We start from the raw sequence: 23,870 nt of genomic DNA, 5'->3' as shown, positions 1-23,870 counted from the left end.
AGACAACCTATCCCCAGAGATGGAGACAGAGAAGTCGAGGAAGGGAAGGGAAGTGTCAGAGATGGACCATGTAAAGGTGAGAGAAGGGTGGAAATTGGAAGCAAAGTTGATAAAGTTTTCGAGTTCGGGGCGGGAGCAGGAAACGGCACCGATACAGTCATCAATGTACCGGAAAAAGAGTTGGGGGAGGGGGCCTGAGTAGGACTGGAACAAAGAATGCTCGACATATCCCACAAAAAGACAGGCATAACTAGGACCCATGCGGGTACCCATAGCGACACCTTTTACTTGAAGGAAGTGCGTGGAGTTGAAGGAGAAGTTGTTCAATGTGAGAACAAGTTCAGCCAGGCGGAGGAGGGTGGTGGTGGATGGGGACTGGTTGGGCCTCTGTTCCAGGAAGAAGCGGAGAGCCCTCAAACCATCCTGGTGGGGGATGGAGGTGTAGAGCGATTGGACGTCCATAGTGAAGAGGAGGCGGTTGGGACCAGGAAACTGGAAATTGTCAAAATGACGTAGGGCGTCAGAAGAGTCACGGATGTAGGTGGGAAGAGACTGCACCAGCGGAGAAAAGATAGAGTCTAGATAGGAAGAAATAAGTTCAGTTGGGCAGGAGCAGGCTGACACAATGGGTCTGCCGGGACAGTCCCGTTTGTGGATTTTGGGAAGGAGATAGAAGCGGGCTGTCCGTGGTTGCGGGACTATGAGGTTGGAAGCTGTAGAGGGAAGATCTCCAGAGGAGATGAGGTCAGTGACAGTCCTTTGGACGGTGGCTTGATGTTCGGTGGTGGGGTCATGGTCCAGAGGGAGGTAGGAAGAGGTGTCTGTGAGTTGGCGTTGAGCTTCTGCAAGGTAGAGGTCGGTACGCCATACAACAACAGCACCACCCTTGTCTGCAGGTTTGATGACCATGTCGGGGTTAGACCTGAGAGAACGGAGTGCCTCAAGTTCAGAGGGGGACAGGTTAGAGTGAGTGAGGGGGGCAGAGAAATTGAGACGACCAATGTCTCGCCGACAGTTTTCAATGAAGAGATCAAGAGCGGGTAAGAGGCCAGGGTGAGGGGTCCAGGTAGAGGGAGAATACTGGAGGCAGGTGAATGGGTCTGCTGGTCGGGGGGAGGACTCCTGGTCAAAGAAGTGAGCCCGGAGGCGGAGGCGACGGAAGAAGAGCTCAACGTCATGCCGAGTGCGAAATTCATTGAGGTGGGGGCGTAAGGGGATAAAACTGAGTCCTTTGCTGAGTACAGAACGCTCAGCATCAGAGAGGGGGAGGTCAGAGGGTATAGTGAATACACGGCAAGGGGTCAGATCAGAAGGGGTGGGGTCAGAGGGAAGTGAAGCGGAAGGAGGATCTGGAGGGGCATTAGTCCCCATCAGCTGCTGGAGCTTGCGTTCCTTGACACCTGAAAGGAAGAAAAAAAGTTTTTTGTTAATGCGTCGGATGAGACGTAAGATGAGATGAAACTGCGGAGTAGAACAGATTTGAGATAAGGTGAGACGGTGCTGCTGGAGAGAGAGGTCCAGTGTGTGCATATGGCGGCGCATAGCACTGAGCGTGGATCTCAGGATACGGCGAGAGTAGCAGTCCGAGGAACGTTGTATTTCTCGGAGATACCTGTGATCCTGGGTGGTTTCAAAGCATGATGGGTGAAACTGCAGTTGGAATCCACGTGGAATCAGTCGGAGCCGGAGACAGTCACTGAGGAAGGAGATGTGGCTGTGAAAACGAGTTTTGGTAGATACCTTATCAAACACCAGGAAGGAGATGTGGCTGTGAAAACGAGTTTTGGTAGATACCTTATCAAACACCAGAGGAATACCCTGGGTTACTAGTCCAGTGATAATACCACTACGCCACCGCCTACCCTACCACATCCCCACCTTCCCATACTAAGGGCAGTTCATAATGGCCAATTTACCTATCAACCTGCAAGTCTTTGGCTTGTGGGAGGAAACCGGAGCACCCGGTGGAAACCCACGCAGTCACAGGGAGAACTTGCAAACTCCGCACAGGCAGTACCCAGAATTGAACCCAGGTCGCTGGAGCTGTGGTGCTAACCACTGCACTACTGTGCCGCCCTAGAAGGGAAATAGTGCTTGACAAATTTATTTGAGTTCTCTGAGGATGTAACGAGCAGGGTGGATAAAGGGGGACTAGCAGATATAGTGTATGTGGATTTCCAAAATGCATTTGATAAAGAGCCACATAAAAGGAACTACACAAGATACAAGCTCATGGTGTTTGGGGGTAATATATCAGCATGGATAGAAAATTGGCTAACAGAAAACAGAGAGTGAGGATGAATGGGTCATTTTCAGGGAGGCAAACTGTAATTAGTGTGTTGCCACAAGGATCAGTGTTGGGGCCTCAACTATTTACCAGCTATATTAATGACTTGGATGAAGGGCTTGCTGACAATACAGAGATAGGTGGGAAAGCAAGTTGTGAGGAGAATACAAAGTGTCTGCAAAGGGATAAAGATAGGTTAAGTGAGTGAAAAAAAAATGTGGCAGATGGAGTTTAATGTGGGCTTATCCATTTTGGTAAGAGGAATATAAAAGTAAAATATTTAAGCAGAGTGCAGAATGGTGCAGTGCAATGGGATCTGGATATCCTCATACATGAATCACAAAACGTTAGCATGCAGATACAACAAGTAATTAGGAAGGCAAATGGAATGTTGGCTTTTATTACAAGGGGTGGAGTATAAAAGTAGGGAAGTCTTGCTACAACTGTACATTGGTGAGACCACACCTAGAGTACTGCGTACAGTTTTGGTCTTATTGAAGGAGGGATATACTTGCATTGGAATCAGTTCAGAGAAGGTTCCCCGGGATGAAGGGGTTGCCTTATGAGGAAAGGTTGAGCAGGTTGGGCCTATACTCATTGGAGTTTAGAAGAATGAGAGGTGATCTTATTGAAAACTATGATTCTGAGGAGGTTTGACAGCTTAGGTGCTGAGAGGATGTTTCCCCTTGTAGGGAATCTAGAACTAGGGGGCATAATTTCAGAATATGGGAGTCACCCATTTAAGACGGAGATGAGGTGGAATTTCTTCTCCCAGAGGGTCGTTAACCTTTGGAATTCTCTACCCCAGAGAGCAGTGGAGGCTGAATCATTGAATATATTCAAGGCCGAGTTCGACAGATTTTTGAGCTATAGGGGAGTTGAAGGTTATGGGGAACACGCAGGAAAGGAGTTGATCCCAAGATCAGATCAGCCATGATCTTATTGAATGGCGGAGCAGGCTCGAGGGGCCGAATGGCCTACTCCAGCTCCTATTTCATATACTCTTAGAAAATCCAAAACGTGCTTCTTGTGTCCTTACTTGCACCAAGTCCTGTTCGCCTGTCACCCCTGTGCTCGCTGACATACATTGGCTTCCAGTTAAGCAACACCTTGATTTAAAACATTTTCATCCTTGTCAAATCCCCCCTCCCTATCTCTGTAATCTCCTCCAGCCCCACCACCCTCCAAGATATCAGTGCTCCTCTAATTCCAGCCTCTTCAGCATCCCCCATTGAATCATACCAGATAGCCATGCTTTCAGTAGCCTAGGCCCTAAATTCTAGAATTCCTCTCTGCCTCTCTACATCTCTTCCATCCTTTAAAATGTTCCTTAAAACCTACCTCTCTGACCAAACGTTTGATCATCTGTCCCTAATATCGCCTAATCTGGTTCAGTGTCTAATTTTGCTTATAACATTCCTGTGAAGCACCTTGGGCAGTTTCATTACATTAAAGGAGCTATGTAAATATAATGATATAAAGTGCTGTTGTTTATGGCGCTATAGAAATGCAATAGTCAGACCGAGCCCCGATATCATGACTCTTCCTCCTCCCCTGCGGTTTCTGACACCACTTGCTGCCCATCCCATCAATCAGGGGCACTGGCAGCTCTGCAGAATGAGGCCAGAGAGCTGGTGAACAGGTGAAGTCCAATATAAAGCAGACAAATCGTGGCTGGTGTACAGCAGAATTTATTGATCACAACAGCCAAGTACAGTTACAGCAATATCTGGTGCAGCAAGACACACTGCTTTTAGCATTGAGTAAATCAGCATCTGAAACAACTGGGTCAGGCCAATCAGTGTCTGACTGGACGAGACGGAACACTTGGTGTCTGACTTGAACTGAACAGGACGATCGGTGTCTGACTTGAACTGAACAGGACGATCGGTGTTTGACTGAACAGAACAAGACGATCGGAGTCTGAACTGAACAGGACAGGATGATCGGTGTCTGACTGAACTGAACAGGACGATCGGTGTCTGACTGAACTGAACAGGACGGTCAGTGTCTGAACTGAACAGGACAGGACGATCGGTGTCTGACTGAACTGAACAGGACGATCGGTGTCTGACTGAACTGAACAGGACGGTCAGTGTCTGAACTGAACAGGACAGGACGATCGGTGTCTGACTGAACTGAACAGGACGATCGGTGTCTGACTGAACAGAACAGGACGATCGGTGTCTGACTGAACTGAACAGGACAGGATGAACGGTGTCTGACTGAACAGGACAGGACGATCGGTGACTGACTAAACTGAACAGGGGGATCAGAGTCTGAATGAACCAGAATGCTATATACCTTTACTCCTCTGAGTGAATTTAACTTCCATACAAACAATGATTGCTGTTTTAATATTACATTTTAACAATAGAAGGATATGAAACAAAGTGAACTCCAAGACAACAGGACACAGAACAATCTCCCCGAGCATTGTGAAAGGTGCTGTCACATCACACTCAGACCTGGGCACTTTATACCCGTTATCTCCTTCCCCTTTCCCTGGGGTGGAGCTCTGCAAACAACAGATAACTGTTAGAATGGCAGGCAGGCAGCTAGCTGGTAAATTAATGCTGGAGGGAGGGAGGCAGATGTTTCACTCACTCTGGAGGGAGGGAGGCAGATGTTTCACTCACTCTGGAGGGAGGGAGGCAGCTGTTTCACTCACTCTGGAGGGAGGGAGGCAGTTTCACTCACTCTGGATGGAGGGAGGCAGTTTCACTCACTCTGGAGGGAGGGAGGCAGTTGTTTCACTCACTCTGGAGGGAGGGAGGGAGGCAGCTGTTTCACTCACTCTGGAGGGAGGGAGGCAGCTGTTTCACTCACTCTGGAGGGACGGAGGCAGTTGTTTCACTCACCCAGTAGAGCAAGAAATGTATAGTTCAATTGATGAAATCTGTGCAAAATGTGTTGTAGAGAGGATCCCAGGCAGCTCTGGCCCAGTGATCTCCCATATGCGATGCCCAGCTTCAGACTGCTCAGGAATCTGCCAGCTGCCATTCAAAGTGGGCAACACTTGGGGCAAATTTCAGTTCAAAATGGGAAAAAGCTCGTCAATTACACGAGACAGGAACTCTACATCAGCAGCAATCAGGAACTGCATCTCATCCTGATCTCACTGCAGAATCCAGTTCCCTTTAGCTAACTTTCCCATTTCTACTCCTGGGGCTTCCTATCCTTGTGAAGTTTGACCCTCCCACTCACAGGGTCTGTTCTCCTGTTAGTATGAGGCCTTTATCTTTTATTACTCCCTGCCAACTCCCCCAGCTAATGGCCTTGTTTGGTCTGTTTAATGGAATAACCTTTAAGGAGCCAGTGATGCCCTGTTCTGTGATATTCCCAAGCAAGTTCCACTGTAACCCAGTCCAAAAGTCACAAGGGCATTTACTATTTAGACAAGACTGAAGAAAATGATCAGAGGATATTTTTCTGTCCTGAGCCTGTTCTGAGTAATGAATAGAAGGTGAGACCTGGGAGCCCGGCACTGCTGCCTCCAAGTGGGGCGTTTTATAACAGGCAAGTGTTTGAGCCCAGGCTCCACGCCTCATTTTTCACAAACTCCTGAATTCCTTTGTAAATCACAACATAAGCCTATCTCTGATCAGAACAATAAAAATCCCACATCCTAGAGAAGCATAAAGGGGTAGGGGGGGGGGTGGGGGCTGGGGAAGAATGCCTTCACAGTTCCCTGTCCTAGTGACTTGGAGTGCAATAATATTAGCACAGTTAATACTCATCGTCCTCATAGTCATCTTCATCCTCATCTTCGTGACCATATTGAGGGTCATAAGGAGATGCATATGGAGAGTTGTAAGGAGATTCATATGGAGAGTTGTAAGGAGATGCATATGGAGAGTTGTAAGGAGATTCATATGGAGAGTTGTAAGGAGATTCATATGGTGAGTTGTAAGGAGATGCATATGGAGAGGCACCGTATGGATTTCCGTAGGGAGAGGAGCCGTGTGGATTTCCGTATGAAGAGGCACCATATGGATTTCCATATGGCGAGGCACCGTGTGGATTATGGTGATCATAATATGAACCAGGATATCCATAGTAACCAGGATAATGGGGATCATAGGGGTCAATTTCATCATCGTCCTCAGATTCCTCATCATCCTCGGCTACCTCAAAGTAGGTCGGTCCAGGTTCTGGTTGCTGCGCCTCTCTGTTCTCTTCCTCTTCATTGCAATCTGGATCGTACATAGGGTTGCATCCCATGGGATTGTAGGGGATTGTCACAGGTTTGGACGGAGCACAGGCAGAATCATGCTTGGGGTCACAGGGCAGTGTTCTTACACCCCGCGAGCATTTGGGATCTGTTTTGGGATCGCAGTCAGAGCCTGTCTGAATGTTTGCCAGTATGTAGTAGAAATACTGCAGAAGACATGCTGGATCGTGAGGGTTACAAGACAGCTGGGGTGGACTCTGAGGCTGAGCCTTTTGGGGTGCAGGTGGAGGCTTAGCCACAGGGACCTTAGGGGCTGGAGGCTGAGACTTACAGTTCTTATCTGTCTTGGGGTCACAGGAGGGTGCAGATACCCCTTTGACAGTCCCAAGTGTTGGTGCTAAACCAATTGTGTACTGATAGTAAGGAGCACTCTTTCCATAAACATTCTCCAGATGCCTCATCTGGAGATAGGTTAACCGAATACGATCGATTTCATAGAGCTGAAAAAATAGAAGGAATGAAATTGTTAGGAAACCGATCAAATGTAGGTCCCTTACAGTCAGAAACAGGGGAATTTATAATGGGGAGCAAAGAAATGGCTGACCAACTAAATGCATACTTTGGTTCTGTCTTCACAAGGGAGGACGCAAATATCATACCAGAAATGTTGGGGAACATAGGGTTTAGTGAGAGGGAGGAACTGAAGGAAATCAGTATTAGACAAGAAATGGTGTTGGGGAAATTGATGGGATTGAAGGCCGATAAATCCCCAGGGCCTGATAATCTACATCCCAGAGTACTTAAGGAAGTGGCCCTAGAAATAATGGATGCATTGGTGGTCATCTTCCAAGATTCTATAGACTCTGGAACAGTTCCTACAGATTGGAGGGTAGCTAATGTCACCCCACTTTAAAAAGGGAGGTAGAGAGAAAACAGGGAATTATAGACCAGTCAGTCTGACATCGGTAGTGAAGAAAAGTCGAGAGTCCATTATCAAAGATTTTATAGCAGAGCACTTGGAGAACAGTGGTAGAATTGGACAGAGTCAGCATGGATTTACGAAAGGGAAATCATGCTTGACAAATCTGCCAGAATTCTTTGAGGATGTAGCTAGCAGAGTTGATGAGGGGGAGCCAGTGGATGTGGTTTATTTGGACTATCAGAAGGCTTTCGACAAATAAGGGATTAGTATGTAAAATTAAAGCTCATGGGATTGGGGGGCAGTGTATTGCGCTGGATAGAAAATTGATTGGCGGACAGGAAACAAAGAGTAGGAATAAACTGGTCTTTTTCCGAATGGCAGGCAGTGACTAGTGGGGTACCGCAAGGATCGGTGCTAGGAGCCCAGCTATTCACAATATATATTAATGATTTAGATGAGGGAAGTAAATGTAATATCTCCAAATTTGCAGATGACACAAAACTGGGTGGGAGGGTGAGTTATGAGGAGGATGCAGATAGGCTTCAGGGTGATTTGGACAAGTTGAGTGAGTGGGCTAATGCATGGCAGATGCAGTGTAATGTGGATAAATGTGAGGTTATCCACTTTGGTAGCAAAAACAGGAAGGCAGATTATTATCTGAACAGCTATAAACTGAGAGAAGGGAATATGCAGCGAGACCTGGGCGTTCTCGTACACCAGTCGCTGAAGGTAAGCATGCAGATGCAACAGGCGGTAAAAAGGGCAAATGGTATGTTGGCCTTCGTAGCGAGAGGATTCAAGTACAGCAGCAGGGATGTCTTGCTGCAATTATACAGGGCCTTGGTGAGGCCACACCTGGAATACTGTGTGCAGTTTTGGTCTCCTTACCTGAGGATGTTCTTGCTATAGAGAGAATGCAGCGAAGGTTTACCAGACTGATTCACAGGATGGCGGGACTGACGTATGAGGAGAGATTGAGTCGGTTAGGATTATATTTGCTGGAGTTCAGAAGAGTGAGGGGGGATCTCCTAGAAACCTATAAAATTCTAACAGGATTTGACAGGGTAGATGCAGGAAGGATGTTCCCGATGGTGGGGGAGTTCCGAACCAGGGTCATAGTCTAAGGATACGGGATAAACCTTTCAGGACTGAGATGAGGAGAAATTTCTTCACCCAGACAGTGGTGAGCCTGTGGAATTCGCTACTACAGAAAGCAGTTGAGGCCAAAACATTGTATGTTTTCAAGAAGGAGTTAGATATAGCTCTTGGGGCAAATTGGATCAAAGGATATGAGGGGAAAACGGGAACAGGTTACTGAGTTGGATGATCAGCCATGATCATAATGAATGGTGGAGCAGGCTCGAAGGGCCAAATGGCCTACTCCTGTTCCTATTTTCTATGTTTATGTTTCTATCTGGAGGTCAGCCTCTTCACTGCCCTGTGGGTCCCTCATTGCTACATCACTCACCAAGCTATCTGCACTGCTTTCCTCCCTGAGTGACTTCTCCTCTTTCACTGATTTCAACCTCCATCCCAACTCATCAAGCTCTCTCCTCTGAGTTCACTGCCCTCCTAGCCACCCTTAATCTCAACCTCCTTTAAAATCCCCGCCCGCTATTCATTGCCTTGCCATCGGCCTTGCCATCTTTCGTGGCCTCTCTGCTCCCATCGTGTCAATCATAGATAAAGCAATGATCACTTCCTTGTGTCCTTCCATTCATACCCTCCCCCCAATCCATCTCACTTTCTTCTGTGTTCTACCCCAGACAAAGCTTTCACGAAGGGGTGAGATGGTGGTTTAGTGGTAATGTCACTGAACTGGTAATCTGGGAGCTCAAGATACCTTGGGGACATGGGTTCAAATTCCACTTGGCAGCTGGTGGAGTTTAAACTCAATTAGTTAATAAATTCAATTTTTTAATAAAAATATAGAAATTGAAAGCTAGTCTCCGTAATGGTGCCATGAAACTATCATTGATTGTTGTAAAAACCCATCTGGTTCTTTAATGTCCTTTAGGGAAGGAAATCCACTGACCTCATCTGGTCTGGCGACTCCAGACCCACAGCACTGTGGTTGACTCTTAACTGCCCTCTGAAATGGCCTAGTAAACCACTCAGTTGTCAAGGTCACTTAGGGTTGGGCAACAAATGCTGGCCTTGCCAGTGACGCCCACATCCCATGAAAGAATTAAAAAAAACTTACAATGGCACTTGCAAATTCCAAACTGTCTAGACTTTGGCCTTCCATTCACCATGACTTTTCTTTGCACTCTTACCTCCACCTTTGATGCCTGTGTCCTCATTTGAACTGTTTCTCTCTCTCACCCTGCTCATTCTCTCTGGTATGGTCTTCCTCTCTCATTCCCTGCTTCTCTTCACTACAAACCATCTTCTTAAACCCCTCTGCCCTGTCCCCTCCACTCCTATCGCCAACAAATACCAGAAGCTCATGGACTTCTTTCCTGGAACTCCATGTTTGAATTCCTTCAAACAGGTTTCTGCTCCTGCCACAGTTCTGAAACTGCTCTTATCAAAGTCACAAATTACATCCTATGTATCCTTCTCGACCTGTCTGCAGACTTTGACATGGTTGATCACACCATCCTCCGCCAATATCTCTCATCTATCATCCAGCTGAGCGGGACTACCTGCAATTAGTTCCTTGCTAATTCTCCTTATTTACCCTATCAAAACCAATTCATTCTTTTGAATGCATTTAGCAAATCTCCCCTTAACCTTCTCTCTTCTAAGGAGAACAACCCCATCTTCTCCAGTCTATCCACAAAACTGAAGTCTCTTATCCCTTGTACCATTCTAGTAAATCTCTTCTGCATCTTCTCCAAGGACTTAAGTTCCTAAAGTGTGGCACTCAGAACAGAGCACACTAGTCCATCTAAGGGCTAACAAGTGTTTTATACAGGTTTAGCATAACATCTTTGCTTTTGTACTCAGTTCCTCTACTAATAAAGGCAAAGTTCCCATATGCTTTTATTAACAACTTTCACAACTTATCTGCCATCATCAAAGATTGTGTACATACGCTCCCCCCCACCCCCCCCCCCCCACCCCCCATGTCTCTCTGTTCCTGCACCCCCTTTAAAATTGTACCATTTGGTTTGTAATGCCTTGCCTCATTCCTCCGACCAAAATATATCACTTCACACTTCTTTGCGTTAACTTTCATCTGCCACATGTCGGCCCATTTGACCAGCCTATGTCCTCCTGAAGTTATTATTATCCTCTTCAGTATTTGCTAACATTTCCTAGTTTTGTATCATCTGCAAACTTGAAATAATGCTCTAAAAACCGTTTATATATCAAAATGAACAGTGGTAATAATACTGACCCTTGGGGGACACCACTGTATACTTCCCTTCAGTCTCTGCAATAACCATTCATCACTTTTCTCTGCTTAGCCAATTTTATGCCCAATGCTGCCGCTGTCCCTTTAATCCGGAGGATTTTAATTTTGCTGATAAGTTTATTATGTTGTACTTCGTCAAAAACCTTTTTAAAGTCCATCAACTGCACCACTCCACAAATCCCACCATTAGAAATTCCCCATAAATCCCAATATTGGAGATTCCTATAAATCCCACCGTTAGAGGATCCCAATATGGGGGAATCCCCATAACATCCTATTGGAATATACAACCCACCAATGAGAACCCCATTAATCCCAATACTGGAAAATGCTGACAAATCCCAATATTTGGAGAATCCCATCACCAAAGATCCCTAGAATTCCCATCACCAGGGGCACTTCATAAATCCCCAACATTTGGAAGTCCCCATTAATCACAATATTGGAAGATGACCATAAATATCCCTTTGATGATCCCCTTAATTCTCACCAACGAAGGATTACCATCAATCCCAATTTTGGCAAGCCTCCATAAATTCCTTAACTGCTGCATTAATGCTACCAATGGGGACAGCCTCATAAATCCAATACTGGAAGATTCCCATAAATCCCACCACTGGAGACCCTTTAATTAACATCATGAGGGATACCAACCATTCCGATGTTAGAAACCCCTATAAATCCCACTACGAAGTGATCCCTATAAAACCTACCACAAAGAGATGCCCATCAGTCCCCCATTGACAATCCCCAGAATTCCTATCAGTGGGAGATCCCCGTGAATTCCATCACTTGGAGATGCCCATCAATCCCAATATTGGCAAATCGTCATAATTCTCTCCCCCCCACCCCCCACCCCTCCGCTTCCCCATTGCAAGATCCCAATCAATGCAGATAGTGGGAGATCCCTCTAACTCACCCCATTCAAAACTCCAAATACATCCCAAGAGCACGAGAGCCCCATTGACCCATTATTTCATGATTCGCATTAATCCCAATATTGGGTGATTCCATCTAATTGTACTTTAGGGAAATTCACATTAATCATATTGGAAGATCTCAATAAATCCCATCAATACTCCATTAACCACATTCCACTTCTACAAATCTACCACTGTGAGATCCCGATAAATCCCAACATTGGAGATCCCCATTCATCACAACATTAGGAGATCCCCATAACCACCCCATTGGAACATTGCACTGTCAGAGCCCCATTCATCCCAATATTAGGACAGCGATAGATCCCACCACTGGGAGAGCTCCACTCATTCCAATATTGGAGGATTCCCATTGAAAGACCTTGACATTCTAACACTGTGAAAGCTCATCAATTCTGATATCATAGAATCTCACAGCACAGAAGGAGGCCATTCGGTCCATCATGACTGTACCAGTTCATTGAAAGAACCAGCCAATAAGTCCCACTCCCCTGCTCTATCCCCATAGCCCTGCAAATGTCTCCTTTTCCAGTATTTACCCAATTCCCTTTTGAAAGTTACTAATGAATCTGCTTCCACCGCCCTTTCAAGTAGAGCATTCCAGATCACAATGACTTTGAGAGATCCCCAGCAATCTTATCATGGAGACAGCTCCATTAATCACAGTCATAGACTCTTGGAGCACAGAAGGACTCCATTGTGCTGAAAGGGGAGGGGAAAATGTGTTTGGTGGTGGCATCGCACTGGAGGTAGCAGAAATGGACAAAGGGGGACCCCATCATGGTTCTGGGAAGGGGGAGAGCAGAGTGTTGGAAATGGAACAGACACAGTTGAGTGACCTGTCAACCACTGTGGGATGGGGACAGTGGGGGAGGAATCCTTGGGTGAGGATAAAGGAAGACATAGCTCAGAGGGAGACAGGTTAGAGTGAGTGAGGGGAGCAGAGAAATTGTGACAGCCGATGTCACGCCAACAGTTCTCAATGAAAAGATCAAGAGAGAGTAAGAATCTGGAGGGAGGGGTTCCGGGTGGAAGGGGTAGTCTGGAGACAGGAGAAAGGGCTTGCTGTGCGGGAGGAAGACTAAGGAAGTGGCGTCAAAGTGAAGAGGATGGAAGAAGAGTTCATGTGAGCTTGAAATTCACTGTGGTGGGGGGCGGGGTGGGTGGACTAAGGGAATGAAGCTAAGGCCTTTGCTGAGGGGGCATTGTGAAAACACAAGGGATGAGATTGAAAGAAGACATGGGGTCAGGTGAAAGTGTAGGGGAGGAAGGGCTGAAGGGACATTGGTATTCATGAGTCGTTGAAGCTTGCAATCCTTGACACTTGAAAGGAAATTTAAAACAAATTGTTGAAGTGCCCTCCCATCCCCGCTTTCCCTTTCTGTGCTTTAAAACTGTTACATGTCGAAGTCCTCCAGTTCCAATGAAAGGCCATTGACCTGAAATGTTAAATCTGCTTCTCTCTCCACAGATACTACTGAGTATCTGAGTATATCAGCTGAGTATTTCCAACAGTTGTCACCTACTTGCTCTATCTCCTCATAATTTTGAACATCTCTGTTAAATCTCCCCTTAACCTTCTCTGCTGTAAGGAGAACAACCCCAGCTTCTCCAGTCTCTCCACACTAACTGAAGTCTCTCATCCCTGCTTTCATCCTGTTAAATCTCCTCCGCACCCTCTCCAAGGCCTTGGGATCCTTCCTAAAGTGTGGCGCCCAGAATTGGACACAATAATCCAGCTGAGGCCTAACTTCCTTGTTTTGTATTCAATGCCCCTATTTAAAAAGCTAGGGATCACAAACACTTTCTCAAGTACCTTATCAACTTGCCTTGTCGCTTCCAAAGTTTTGTGAAAATGCACCCACACATCACTTTGCTTTTTCCCCCCACCTCAAAATCATACCATTTCGATTCTACTTCCTTCCAAAGTGCATCAGAGAACATAGAACAGTATAGCACGGTACAGGCCCTTCGGCCCACGATGCTGTGCCGAACCTTTAACCTACTCTAAGATCAAACTAACTACCTACCCTTCATTCTACTATCATCCATGTACCTATCCAAGAGTTGCTTAAATGTCCCTAATGTATCTGTTTCTACTACCACCGCTGGCAGCGCATTCCACGCACCCACCACTCTCTGTGTAAAGAACCTACCTCTGACATCTCCCCTAAACCTTCCTCCAATCACCGTAAAATTATGCCCCCTGGTGACAGACCTTTCCGCCCTGGGAAAAAGTCTCTGACTATCCACTCTATCTATGCCTCTCATCATCTTGTACCCCTCTATCAAGTCACCTCTCATCCTTCTTCGCTCCAATGAGAAAAGCCCTAGCTCCCTCAATCTTTCTTCGTAGGACATGCCCTCCAGTCCAGACAGCATCCTGGTAAATCTCCTCTGCACCCTCTCTAAAGCTTCCACATCCTTCCGATAATGAGGCGACCAGAACTGAACACAATATTCCAAGTGTGGTCGAACCAGGGCCTTATAGAGCTGCAGCATAACCTCGCGGCTCTTAAACTCAATCCCCCTGTTAATGAAAGCCAACACACCATACGCCTTCTTCACAACCCTATCAACTTGGGTGGCAACTTTGAGCGATCTATGGACATGGACCCCAAGATCCCTCTGTTCCTCCACACTACCAAGAATCCTGTCTGTAAGCCTGTATTCTGCATTCAAATTTGACCTTCCAAAATGAATCACTTCACACTTTTCCAGGTTGAACTCCATCTGTCACTTCTCAGCCCAGCTCTGCATCCTGTCAATGTCCCGTTGCAACCTACAACAGCCTTCCACACTATCCACAACTCCAGCAACCTTCGTGTCGTCGGCATACTTGCTAACCCGGCCTTCCACTTCCTCATCCAAGTCATTTATAAAAATCACAAAGAGCAGAGGTCCCAGAACAGATCCTTGTGGAACACCAGTGGTCACTGAGCTCCAGGCTTTCCATCTACTACCATCCTCTGACTTCTATGGGCCAGCCAATTTTGTATCCAGACAGCCAAATTTCCCTGAATCCCATGCCTCCTTGCTTTCTGAATGAAATTTATCCACATTATAGATTAAAAAGATAAGCAATGGCCCCAGGCCTGAGGTCTGGGAGGCATCCCCACTGCAAACTTCTCTCCAGTCACACAAATATCAGTTCACCACAAATCTCTGCTCCTGTCCCTTTGCCGATTTCATCCCCAAGTGACCATTGTCCATTTAATACATGTGCTTCTATTTTCTGAATAATCGGGCTAGATTTTACTGGGCCCCCCGATATCAGGCTCCGTGGCAGGGAGCGTGGGGGGTGGGGCGGGTGGTGGCTGGAGATGGTTCCGGCAAAGGCCCGCCACAGAGGCCGATGTCGGGAGGGCCGGGGCCCAACCCTCCCAGTAGCAGCGAGGCAGTGTGGTGGTCGGCCCCTTCCGCTGCTGGGCGACGGGACCGGAATTTAATCATTTAACTCACTAAACTCAATACATTTAAATAAACTTGCCCTGGATCTTTTGGGTCTGCCGCAATTTTCAGTGCAGCGGCTGGCACCCTCCCACGCCTTCACTTCCCCGTCTGGGGAAAGTAGGTGAGACACTGGTGGGGAATGGGGGGGTGGAGTTGAGACGTTTTGTGTGTGTGTGGGGGGAGGGCGGATACGAGTTCAAATAATTGTCATCAGTGTCGAGGATGGTGGGAAGGGGTGAACTTTAAACTTTGTACAGTCTGACGGGAGGAAGGTCATATTTCAAAGGTAGGTATTTTGGGGGGAGGATGGGTAAATACTTAATTTCATTGTTATTGGGGAGTGGGAAAGGGCTGAAAGAATTTTTACGACAACAGTGCCAATCCCGGCAGCCGGCTCTTAAAATCCTGCCCATTGTGTGGCACTTTTATCAACATTAACTTTCAACGTGACTTCATCAGAAACCTCAGTCAGGTTAGTCAGACATGATTTGTCTTCAGCAAATCTGTGCTGGCCATCCCTTATTAACACAAGCTTCTCTTAAGTGAGAACTAATTTTGTCCTCAACACGTAGTAGTTGTTTGAAGAGATATTTAACATCCCAAACCCACGCTGGTCCAGACCCCGAGTGCTGACACTCACCCCCTCATTGTGACCAATTTTCTGATAGTACTTGTACCACGACTGGAAGTCGGGATTTTGTTGGTACCACTTGAGGTGGCGTCTGATTCGTGTAGGATCTGTTCGCAGGAAATCTGTCGCCTCATGTGATTCCAGTATTATTCCTTCATCTCCTTTTGCTGTTAAGGTAACAGGCATTGTGAGCGGTGAGCTTTCACTATCAGGAGTGATAATATTACTGACATTGCACAGACCACACTTCACACTCACACAGACCCTCGCCTCGCACCCACCTGCCCCTCAAACGCACAGCCAAGCCTCACACACACAGACAAACACACCCACATGTCTCACACTCACACACACACACCTCACACACACAGACACACGCCCCTCAAACACAAACCTGCACTTCACACACTCACACCCACATATCCCACACACTTACACATACACCAGCATGTTGCACACTCACACCCCCACCTCACACACAAACATAAGCGCACACACTCCCACACCTCACACAGGTGCACGCACACCTCACATACACCCACACTTGCACCTTGTAGACACACACAGACCTCGCGCGCACACACACACACACACCTCGTACGCATACATGCACACAACCCCACACCTTGAACACACATACACAAACACCTCGCACACACACTGCACCTTGTGCACATACACACCCGCCCCTCACACAGGCCCACACCTCACGCACACACCCACCCAAACACCAACACCTCACACATGCACAAACACACACCAGTACCTCATGTGCACATAAACGCTCACCCACACCTCGCACAAATAGACACTTGCACCTCGCACACGCACACACACACACACACACACACACACATCACATGCCACACACAGGTTCAAGTGGGACATCGAAGTTTCCAGTTGTGTGGCTCAGCGTCAGATAGCGGTCAGAAATGGGGATAAAGTCACTGGCTCGGGAATGGACCACACAGATCCACAGCACCCCACCTCCCCTCCCCCACCCTTCTTCCTCTCCCCCTCCTGCTCCCAATCTACTGCTCCCTTTGTCTCCCTGATTCTCACCCCCTTCGCCCCTCCCTCTATCTCTCTGTCTCTCCGTCCCTCTTCCCCTCCATGTCTCTGCCTCTAATCCTCCATTTCTCTCCCTCCTTCTGCATATCCGTCTCTGCCTCTCCCCCTCTTCTGCATCTCCCTTCCCCCACTCTCTGTCTCCGCTTCCCCTCCATCTCCTTGCCTCCTATTATATCTCCCCTTCCCTCTCCCTCTTCCTGTCCCCCTCTGTCTCTCTTTCTCTCCCCCTCGCTTTCCCCTCACTCCTTTCCCCTCCCCTCCCTCTCCCTTTTCCTTCTCATCCACCCCCCCCATCTCTCTTGCTGTCTCTTCCTTCCCTTTGTAGCTTCCTCGTCCTCTTATTGTCCCTCTCTTCCTCTCTCTTCTCCCTCCCCTCCCCTCCCACTCCTTGTTTCTCCAGATCTCCTCCCTATGTCTATCCCCTCCTTCCTCTACCCTCACTCTCTGTCTCTCCCCCTTCCCCACTCCACTGCCACCCCCCCCCATCTTCCCCTCCCTCATCATCCCCCCTCCCTCTATCTCCCTTCCATCTCTTCCCTCACATCTAACCCCTCTTTTCTATATCATCACTGTCTGTCTCTCCTCTTCCCTGCATCTCTCTCTATAACTTTCACCTTCCCTCCCTCTCCCCCTCCCCTTCCCCTCCCCTGTCTGCTCCTCCCTCCCTCCATCATACTCGTGCTACCCCGTCTCTCCCTCCTCCACCTCTCTCTTCCCCACCCTGTCTCTCCCTCTACCCCATCTCTTCCCCCTCCTGCCTCGCCCTCCACCTTGGTCTCTCCCCCTTCCTCTGCTTCCATCTCTCCCTCCTTCCTGTTCCCTCACCCTCCTCTCTCCTCTCCTCTCTCCCCTCAGGCCCAGTGCTGCAGCAAACAGCAGGTTAATCTGAAGGCTCCGGGGTGTTGCCCACCTGGTCTGAAGAGATCTTGCAGTCTCCCAGCCTTGACTCCATCTGCAAGAGAAGGACATTGTAACATTGAGACCGACATTGGGTAGATTCAACAGGAGTCCAAACAGCTATTTGCAACTAACATCCCAGCAACAGGGAGCCCGCAGTCAGACACTGGCAACACATCAGAAACTGCTCCATCTGCTGCCTCATAAAATCACTGGGTGTCACAGGTCCCGGGCCTGGGTAGCGACAGCTGCTGCTGTATTGCTGACAGCCCCAGGCAGGAGACCTGTAAAATAACCAGAATTAGACCCCAGATTACAAACGCATGGCAAAGGAATGTGAGCCCATTAGTAGCCAAAGACAGCAGTCCCAGACTGAAATATAGAAACACAGAGGTTACAGGCATGTGCGAGAGTCACAATGCACAGAAAGAGAGCGAGTGAGTGCAGGGCCGGAGCGAGAGACAAAGAGAGGGAGCACCACCTGAGGGTGCGAACAGGATGGTATTTGGAACAGAGAGAGAGAGAGACAGCGGGAGGGTAGGGTGAGATTGCACGCGTATGCACTGAGGGAGACAGACATGTGCAGGGACAGAGAAAGAGAGCGAGAGTGGGAGGGTAGGGGTCTGCAGAGCGGGAGAGAAATACAGACAGGAGTGTGGGAACAGGGTCCAGGGGTGCCCAAGAGGACAGTGAGAGCAGTGGGGGAGGGTGGGGATGGGGAGCACAGGGACAGTGAGACTCTGGTGGGGGACATGCGGGGACAGTGAGAATGGGGGCTCGGGGAGAACACAGGGATGGCAGACGAAGGGAGGCGAATGTGGTCAGGGACAGTGAAAATGGGGGCGTGGGGGGCAGTGAGACAGACTATCGGGGTAGAGAGAGAAATTAGTGTGAGCAGAGGGCAACAGGGTGAAGTTACAGCGCAGTGAGTGGCAGTAGGTACAGGGAGAGAGAGAGAGAATGGGACATTTGATAGAGGTGTTCAAAATTATGAAGTATTTTGATAGAGTAAATAAGGTGGCAGGAGGCTCAGTAACCAGAGGGACACAGTTTTAATGTTTTTTAATGTGATTGGCAAAAGCACCAGAGGGGAGATGAGGTAATTTTTTATTAAAGGCAGCAAGTTGTTGTGATCTGGAACGCGCTGCCTGAAAGGGCGGTGGAAACAGATTCAATAGTAACTTTCAAAAGGGATGTGGATAAATACTTGAAGGGGGAAATTTTTAGGGTTTTGGGGAAAGAGCGGTCGTGTGGGACTAATTGGTTAGCTGTGTCAAAGAGCTGGCACAGGAATGATGGGCTGAATGGCCTTCTCTGTGCCTTATCATTCTATGATTCTATAATGAGGGAGGTGAGAGTCAAGGCAGCATTTGACCGAGTATGGCATCAAGGAGCCTTAACAAAACTGGAGTCAATGGAAATCAGGGGGAAAACTCTCCGCTGGCTGGAGTCATACCTAGCGCAAAGGAAGATGGTTGTGGTTGTTGGAGGTCAATCATCTCAGCTCCAGGGCATCACTGCAGGGGTTCCTCAGGGTAGTGTCCTAGGCCCAACCATCTTCGGCTGCTTCATCAATGACATTAATGATTTAGGCGTGAATATAGGAGGTATGATCAGTAAGTTCGCAGATGACACAAAAATTAGGGTGTCGTAAATAGTGAGGAGGAAAGCCTTGGGTTACAGGCCGATATAGATGGGCTGGTAAGATGGGCGGAGCAGCGACAAATGGAATTTAACCCTGAGAAGTGTGAGGTGGTGCATTTTGGGAGGACTAACAAGACAAGGGAATATACAATGGATGGTAGGACCCCACGAGTTCAAAGTGAGAGGGGAAAAGTTTAGAGGGGATATGCGTGGAAATTTCTTTACGCAGAGGGTGGTGGGTGCCTGGAACGCGTTGCCAGCGGAGGTGGTAGACGCGGGCACGATAGCGTCTTTTAAGATGTATCTAGACAGATACATGAATGGCAGGAAGCAAAGAGATAAAGACCCTTAGAAAATAGGCGACATGTTTAGATAGAGGATCTGGATCGGCGCAGGCTTGGAGGGCCGAAGGGCCTATTCCTGTGCTGTAATTTTCTTTGTTCTTTGTTCTTTTGTTCTTTGAAGTACAGAGGGTCAGAGGGACCTTGTTGTACTTGTCCATAGATCACTGAAGGCAGCAGCACAGGTAGATAAGGTGGTTAGGAAGGCATACGGGATACTTGCCTTTATTAGCCAAGGCATAGAATATAAGAGCAGGGAGGTTATGATGGAGCTGTATAAAACGCTAGTTAGGCCACAGCTGGAGTACTGTGTACAGTTCTGGGCACCACACTACAGGAAGGATGTGATTGCACTGGAGAGGGTGCAGAGGAGATTCACCAGGATGTTACCTGGGCTGGAGCATTTCAGCTATGAAGAGAGACTGAAAAGGCGAGGGTTGTTTTCCTTAGAGCAGAGAAGGCTGAGGGGGAACCTGATTGAGGTATACAAAATTATGAGGGGCATTGATAGATTAGATAGGAAGAAACATTTTCCCTTAGGACGGGTCAATAACCAGGGGGCATAAATTTAAGGTAAGAGGCAGGAGGTTTAGAGGGGATTTAAGGAAAAGATTTTTCACCCAAAGGGTGTTTGTAATCAGGAGCGCACTGCCTGAAGAGGTGGTAGAGGTAGGAACCCTCACAACATTTAAGAAGTATTTAGATGAGCCTTTGAAACGCCATAGCATACAAGGCTACGGGCCAAGTGCTAGAAAATGGGATTAGAATAGCCAGGTGCTTGATGGCCGGCACAGACACGATGGGCAGAAGGACCTGTTTCTGTGCTGTATAACTCTATGACCTTCCCTCCATCATAAGGTCAGAAGTGGGGATGTTCGCTGATGATTGCACAATGTTCAGTACCCTTCGCGACTCCTCACATACTGAATCAGCCTATGTCCTGATAAGTGGCAGTGGCGCAGTGGTTAGCACTGCAGCCTCACAGCTCCAGTGACCCGGGTTCAGTTCTGGGTACTGCCTGTGACTGCGTGGGTTTCCGCTGGGTGCTCCTGTTTTCTCCCACAGCCAAAGACTTGCAGGTTGATAGGTAAATTGACCATTGTAAATTGCCTTTAGTGTAGGTGGATGGTAGGGAATATGGGGTTAATGTAGGATTAGCATAAATGGGTGGTTGTTGGTTGGCACAGACTTGGTGGGCCGAAGGGCCTGTTTCAGTGCTGTATCTCTAAATAAAAATAAATAAAATACAAACATTTGCACCACACAAGTGGCAGGCAGTGATCATCACCAACAAGAGAGAATCTAACCATCTCCCCTTGATGTTCGACAGCATTACCATTGCTGAATCCCCACCATCCACATCTTGCGGGGTTACCATTGAGCAGAAACTGAACTGGAGTAGCCATATAAATACAGTGGCTACAAGAGCAGGTCAGAGGCTGGGAATTCTGTGGTGAGTAACTCACCTCCTGTCTCCTCAAATGCCTGTCCACCATCTACAAGGCACAAGCCAGGAGTGTGATGGAATACTCTCCTCTGCCTGGATGGGTGCAGCTCCAACAACACTTAAGAAGCTCGACACCATCCAGGACAAAGCAGCCCGCTTGATCAGCACTCCAACCACCACCTTCAACATCCACTCCCTCCACCACCGACGCACAGTGGCAGCAGTGTGTACCATCTACAAGATGCAACGCACCAAGGCTCTGCCGACAGCACCTTCCAAACCTGTGACTTCTACCACCTCCCTTTTTTCAAGACTGAGCCAGAGAGATTTTTGATCTGCAAGTGAGTCAAGGGTTATAGGCCACAATCAAATCAGCCATGATCTTATTGAATGATGGAGCAGGTTCGAGGGGCCGAATGGTCTACTGCTCCGATTTCTTATGATTTTATGATCTTATAATCACCTAGAAGGACAAGGGCAGCAGTTGCTTGGGAACTGCCAGCAAGTTCCCCTCCAAGCCACACACCATCCTGACTTGGAACTATATCACCGTTCTTCACAATCGCTGGGTCAAAATCCTGCCACTCTCTTCCTAACAGCACTGTGGGTGGACCTACACCACATGGACTGCAGCGGTTCCAGAACATAGGAAATAGGAGCAGCAGTAGGCCATTTGCACCATCGAGCTCCCTCCGCCAATCAATCAGATCATGACTGATTATCTACCTCAATGCCACTTTCCCGCGCTATCCCCATATCCCTTGATGTCATTAGTATCCAGTAATCTATCGATTTCTGTCTTGAACATGTTCAATGATTGAGCTTCCACAGCCCTCTGGGGTAGAGAATGCCACTGATTCACCACCCTCTGAATGAAGAAATTCCTCCTCATCTCAGTCTTAAATGGCCTACCCCTTATTCTGAGACTGTGTCCCCTTATTCTAGATGCACCAGTGAAGGGAAACATCCTATCCACATCTACCCTGTCATGCCCCGTAAGAATTTTGTAAGTTTCAATTAAATCACCTCTCATTCATCGAAACTCTGGAGAATACAGGCCCAGTTCCTGCAATCTCTCCAAGGCCTTGACATCCGTCATAAACCTGTGCCATGCAGAATTGAATGCAATTCTCTAGCTGAAGCCTAATCAGGAGTTTGTAAAGGTTTATCTTGACTTCCTTATTTTTGTATTCAGTGTCACTATTGTTACGAGCGAGGCGGGAGCAATGCACTGTTAATTCAGTCCCACCACTCCACAGGTCGCAGCATATTATTAAAGTTTTCCCACCCAACCAGAAAACAGCCAAATTAAACACTCTCGTAACCCCAGAATAAAACAAACCAAACCAGGTATGTTTAGACAACAGTATTAAAACTAAATCTTAAACACAGTTAAGATAAACCTATGTCTAAAGACCTTATAACTTTTCATTTTAACCTAACTCCTCCATTCACACACATACATTCAAAAATCAACGGTTTTCTTTTTTTTTAATTATGTTTTTAAAATTAGCTGTTTCTTAAGAATAAATAAATCACTGGGTTATAAGTCTTTGTGGGTTATGTTCCTGATGGGTGAGGTATCCTGGTGTAAAAATAATCAGATGCCACTCAAAAGTCTCCATGCGGATTTGAAGAGCAATGTTTACTTGATAGGCATTCAAAGCACTTCAGCTGCAGCAGACATCAAACAGTTCCTTCAACACAGGATATAATGACAGGTCTATTATTTGGATTTTAAAATTGGTAGATTTCAGTTGAAACTTTACTGCGAATTCCAGAAAACACAATCAGTCAAGAGATATTCAATCTTGAAGCAAAGACTCTTAGATTGGAAGTAAAGAAAAAGGAATTTTGCTACCTCCAGCAATACAAATGTTCTCTTCAAAAGGGATTTTATTTTCTTCTTAGGCAATTAACATAGCCTGTAGCTCATTGTAGAATTTCTGCTGAGAGAATTCTCTTCTTTCAAGGCAAGCACACTTCGCTGGTGTCTCTCAAAACTGGTTTTAGCTGTTTTTTTACACACAGTTAAAAGTTACATTGCACCATGTGACTTCTCTACATTCCTGCTGTTACCTCAGTAACAGGTGCAGCTGTGGCACACTGTGCCTCTTAGTTTTTAAAGGCACACTTGTTTTTGAACAGTGTCTTAAAGGCACACTTAATCAGAGGAGAAGAAAAAAAAATAGTTCCGTGACACTATTTACATAGCCAAGTATCCCACACAATTCCTTACCTGCCATATCAACTTACCCTGCTCCATTCCCTTTGTCATCGAGACAGCTCTAGCTTTGGGTGTCCAGTCAACCCTCCTTATAGAAATAAATATGCTTTCTTTGTACCTGAATGATCTTCACCGTGATGGCCCGACATTGCTCATTCACTGCTGTCCTGGCGCATCCCCTGAGCTGGATTCATTCTCAAATCAGTGATACCGCCTCTCTTCCAGTTGAGTATTTCCACCTTTGATTTTTCTTTGTTCTTTTCCATGGCTACTTTAAACCTAATTATATTATGATCGCTATTACCCACTGAAGCACACTCCACTTGTCCTACTTCGCTCTCCAGATCTAGGTTCAGCATTGCTTCCTGCCTTGTCTGACTAGAAACATACTGAACAGGAAGTTCTGTTGTGCACAATTTTGGAATTCTTCACCCTCCTTTCCCTTTACTCTGTCTCCCCACTCCACTCTAC

General features: G+C 47.2%; 1 protein-coding gene across 1 annotated transcript in view; it reads right to left on the bottom strand.

Annotated features, from left to right (window-relative positions):
- Positions 1–4,326: 4,326 nt before the first annotated feature.
- The window catches only part of and3 (actinodin3), a 213,287-nt gene continuing 193,743 nt past the window's right edge, over positions 4,327–23,870 (bottom strand). The window contains exons 3-5 of the mRNA XM_068024039.1: positions 17,754–17,795; positions 15,782–15,939; positions 4,327–6,961 (exon numbers count right to left, since the gene is read on the bottom strand). Coding sequence (XP_067880140.1) covers positions 6,017–6,961; positions 15,782–15,939; positions 17,754–17,795 — 1,145 coding nt within the window. The 3' untranslated portion in view covers positions 4,327–6,016. The remainder of the gene's footprint in view (positions 6,962–15,781; positions 15,940–17,753; positions 17,796–23,870) is intronic.

Source organism: Heterodontus francisci, chromosome 48, assembly GCF_036365525.1.
Source record: "Heterodontus francisci isolate sHetFra1 chromosome 48, sHetFra1.hap1, whole genome shotgun sequence".
In the NCBI taxonomy this organism is placed as follows: Eukaryota; Metazoa; Chordata; class Chondrichthyes; order Heterodontiformes; family Heterodontidae; genus Heterodontus; species Heterodontus francisci.
This window is presented reverse-complemented; position numbering and strand designations above follow the sequence as displayed.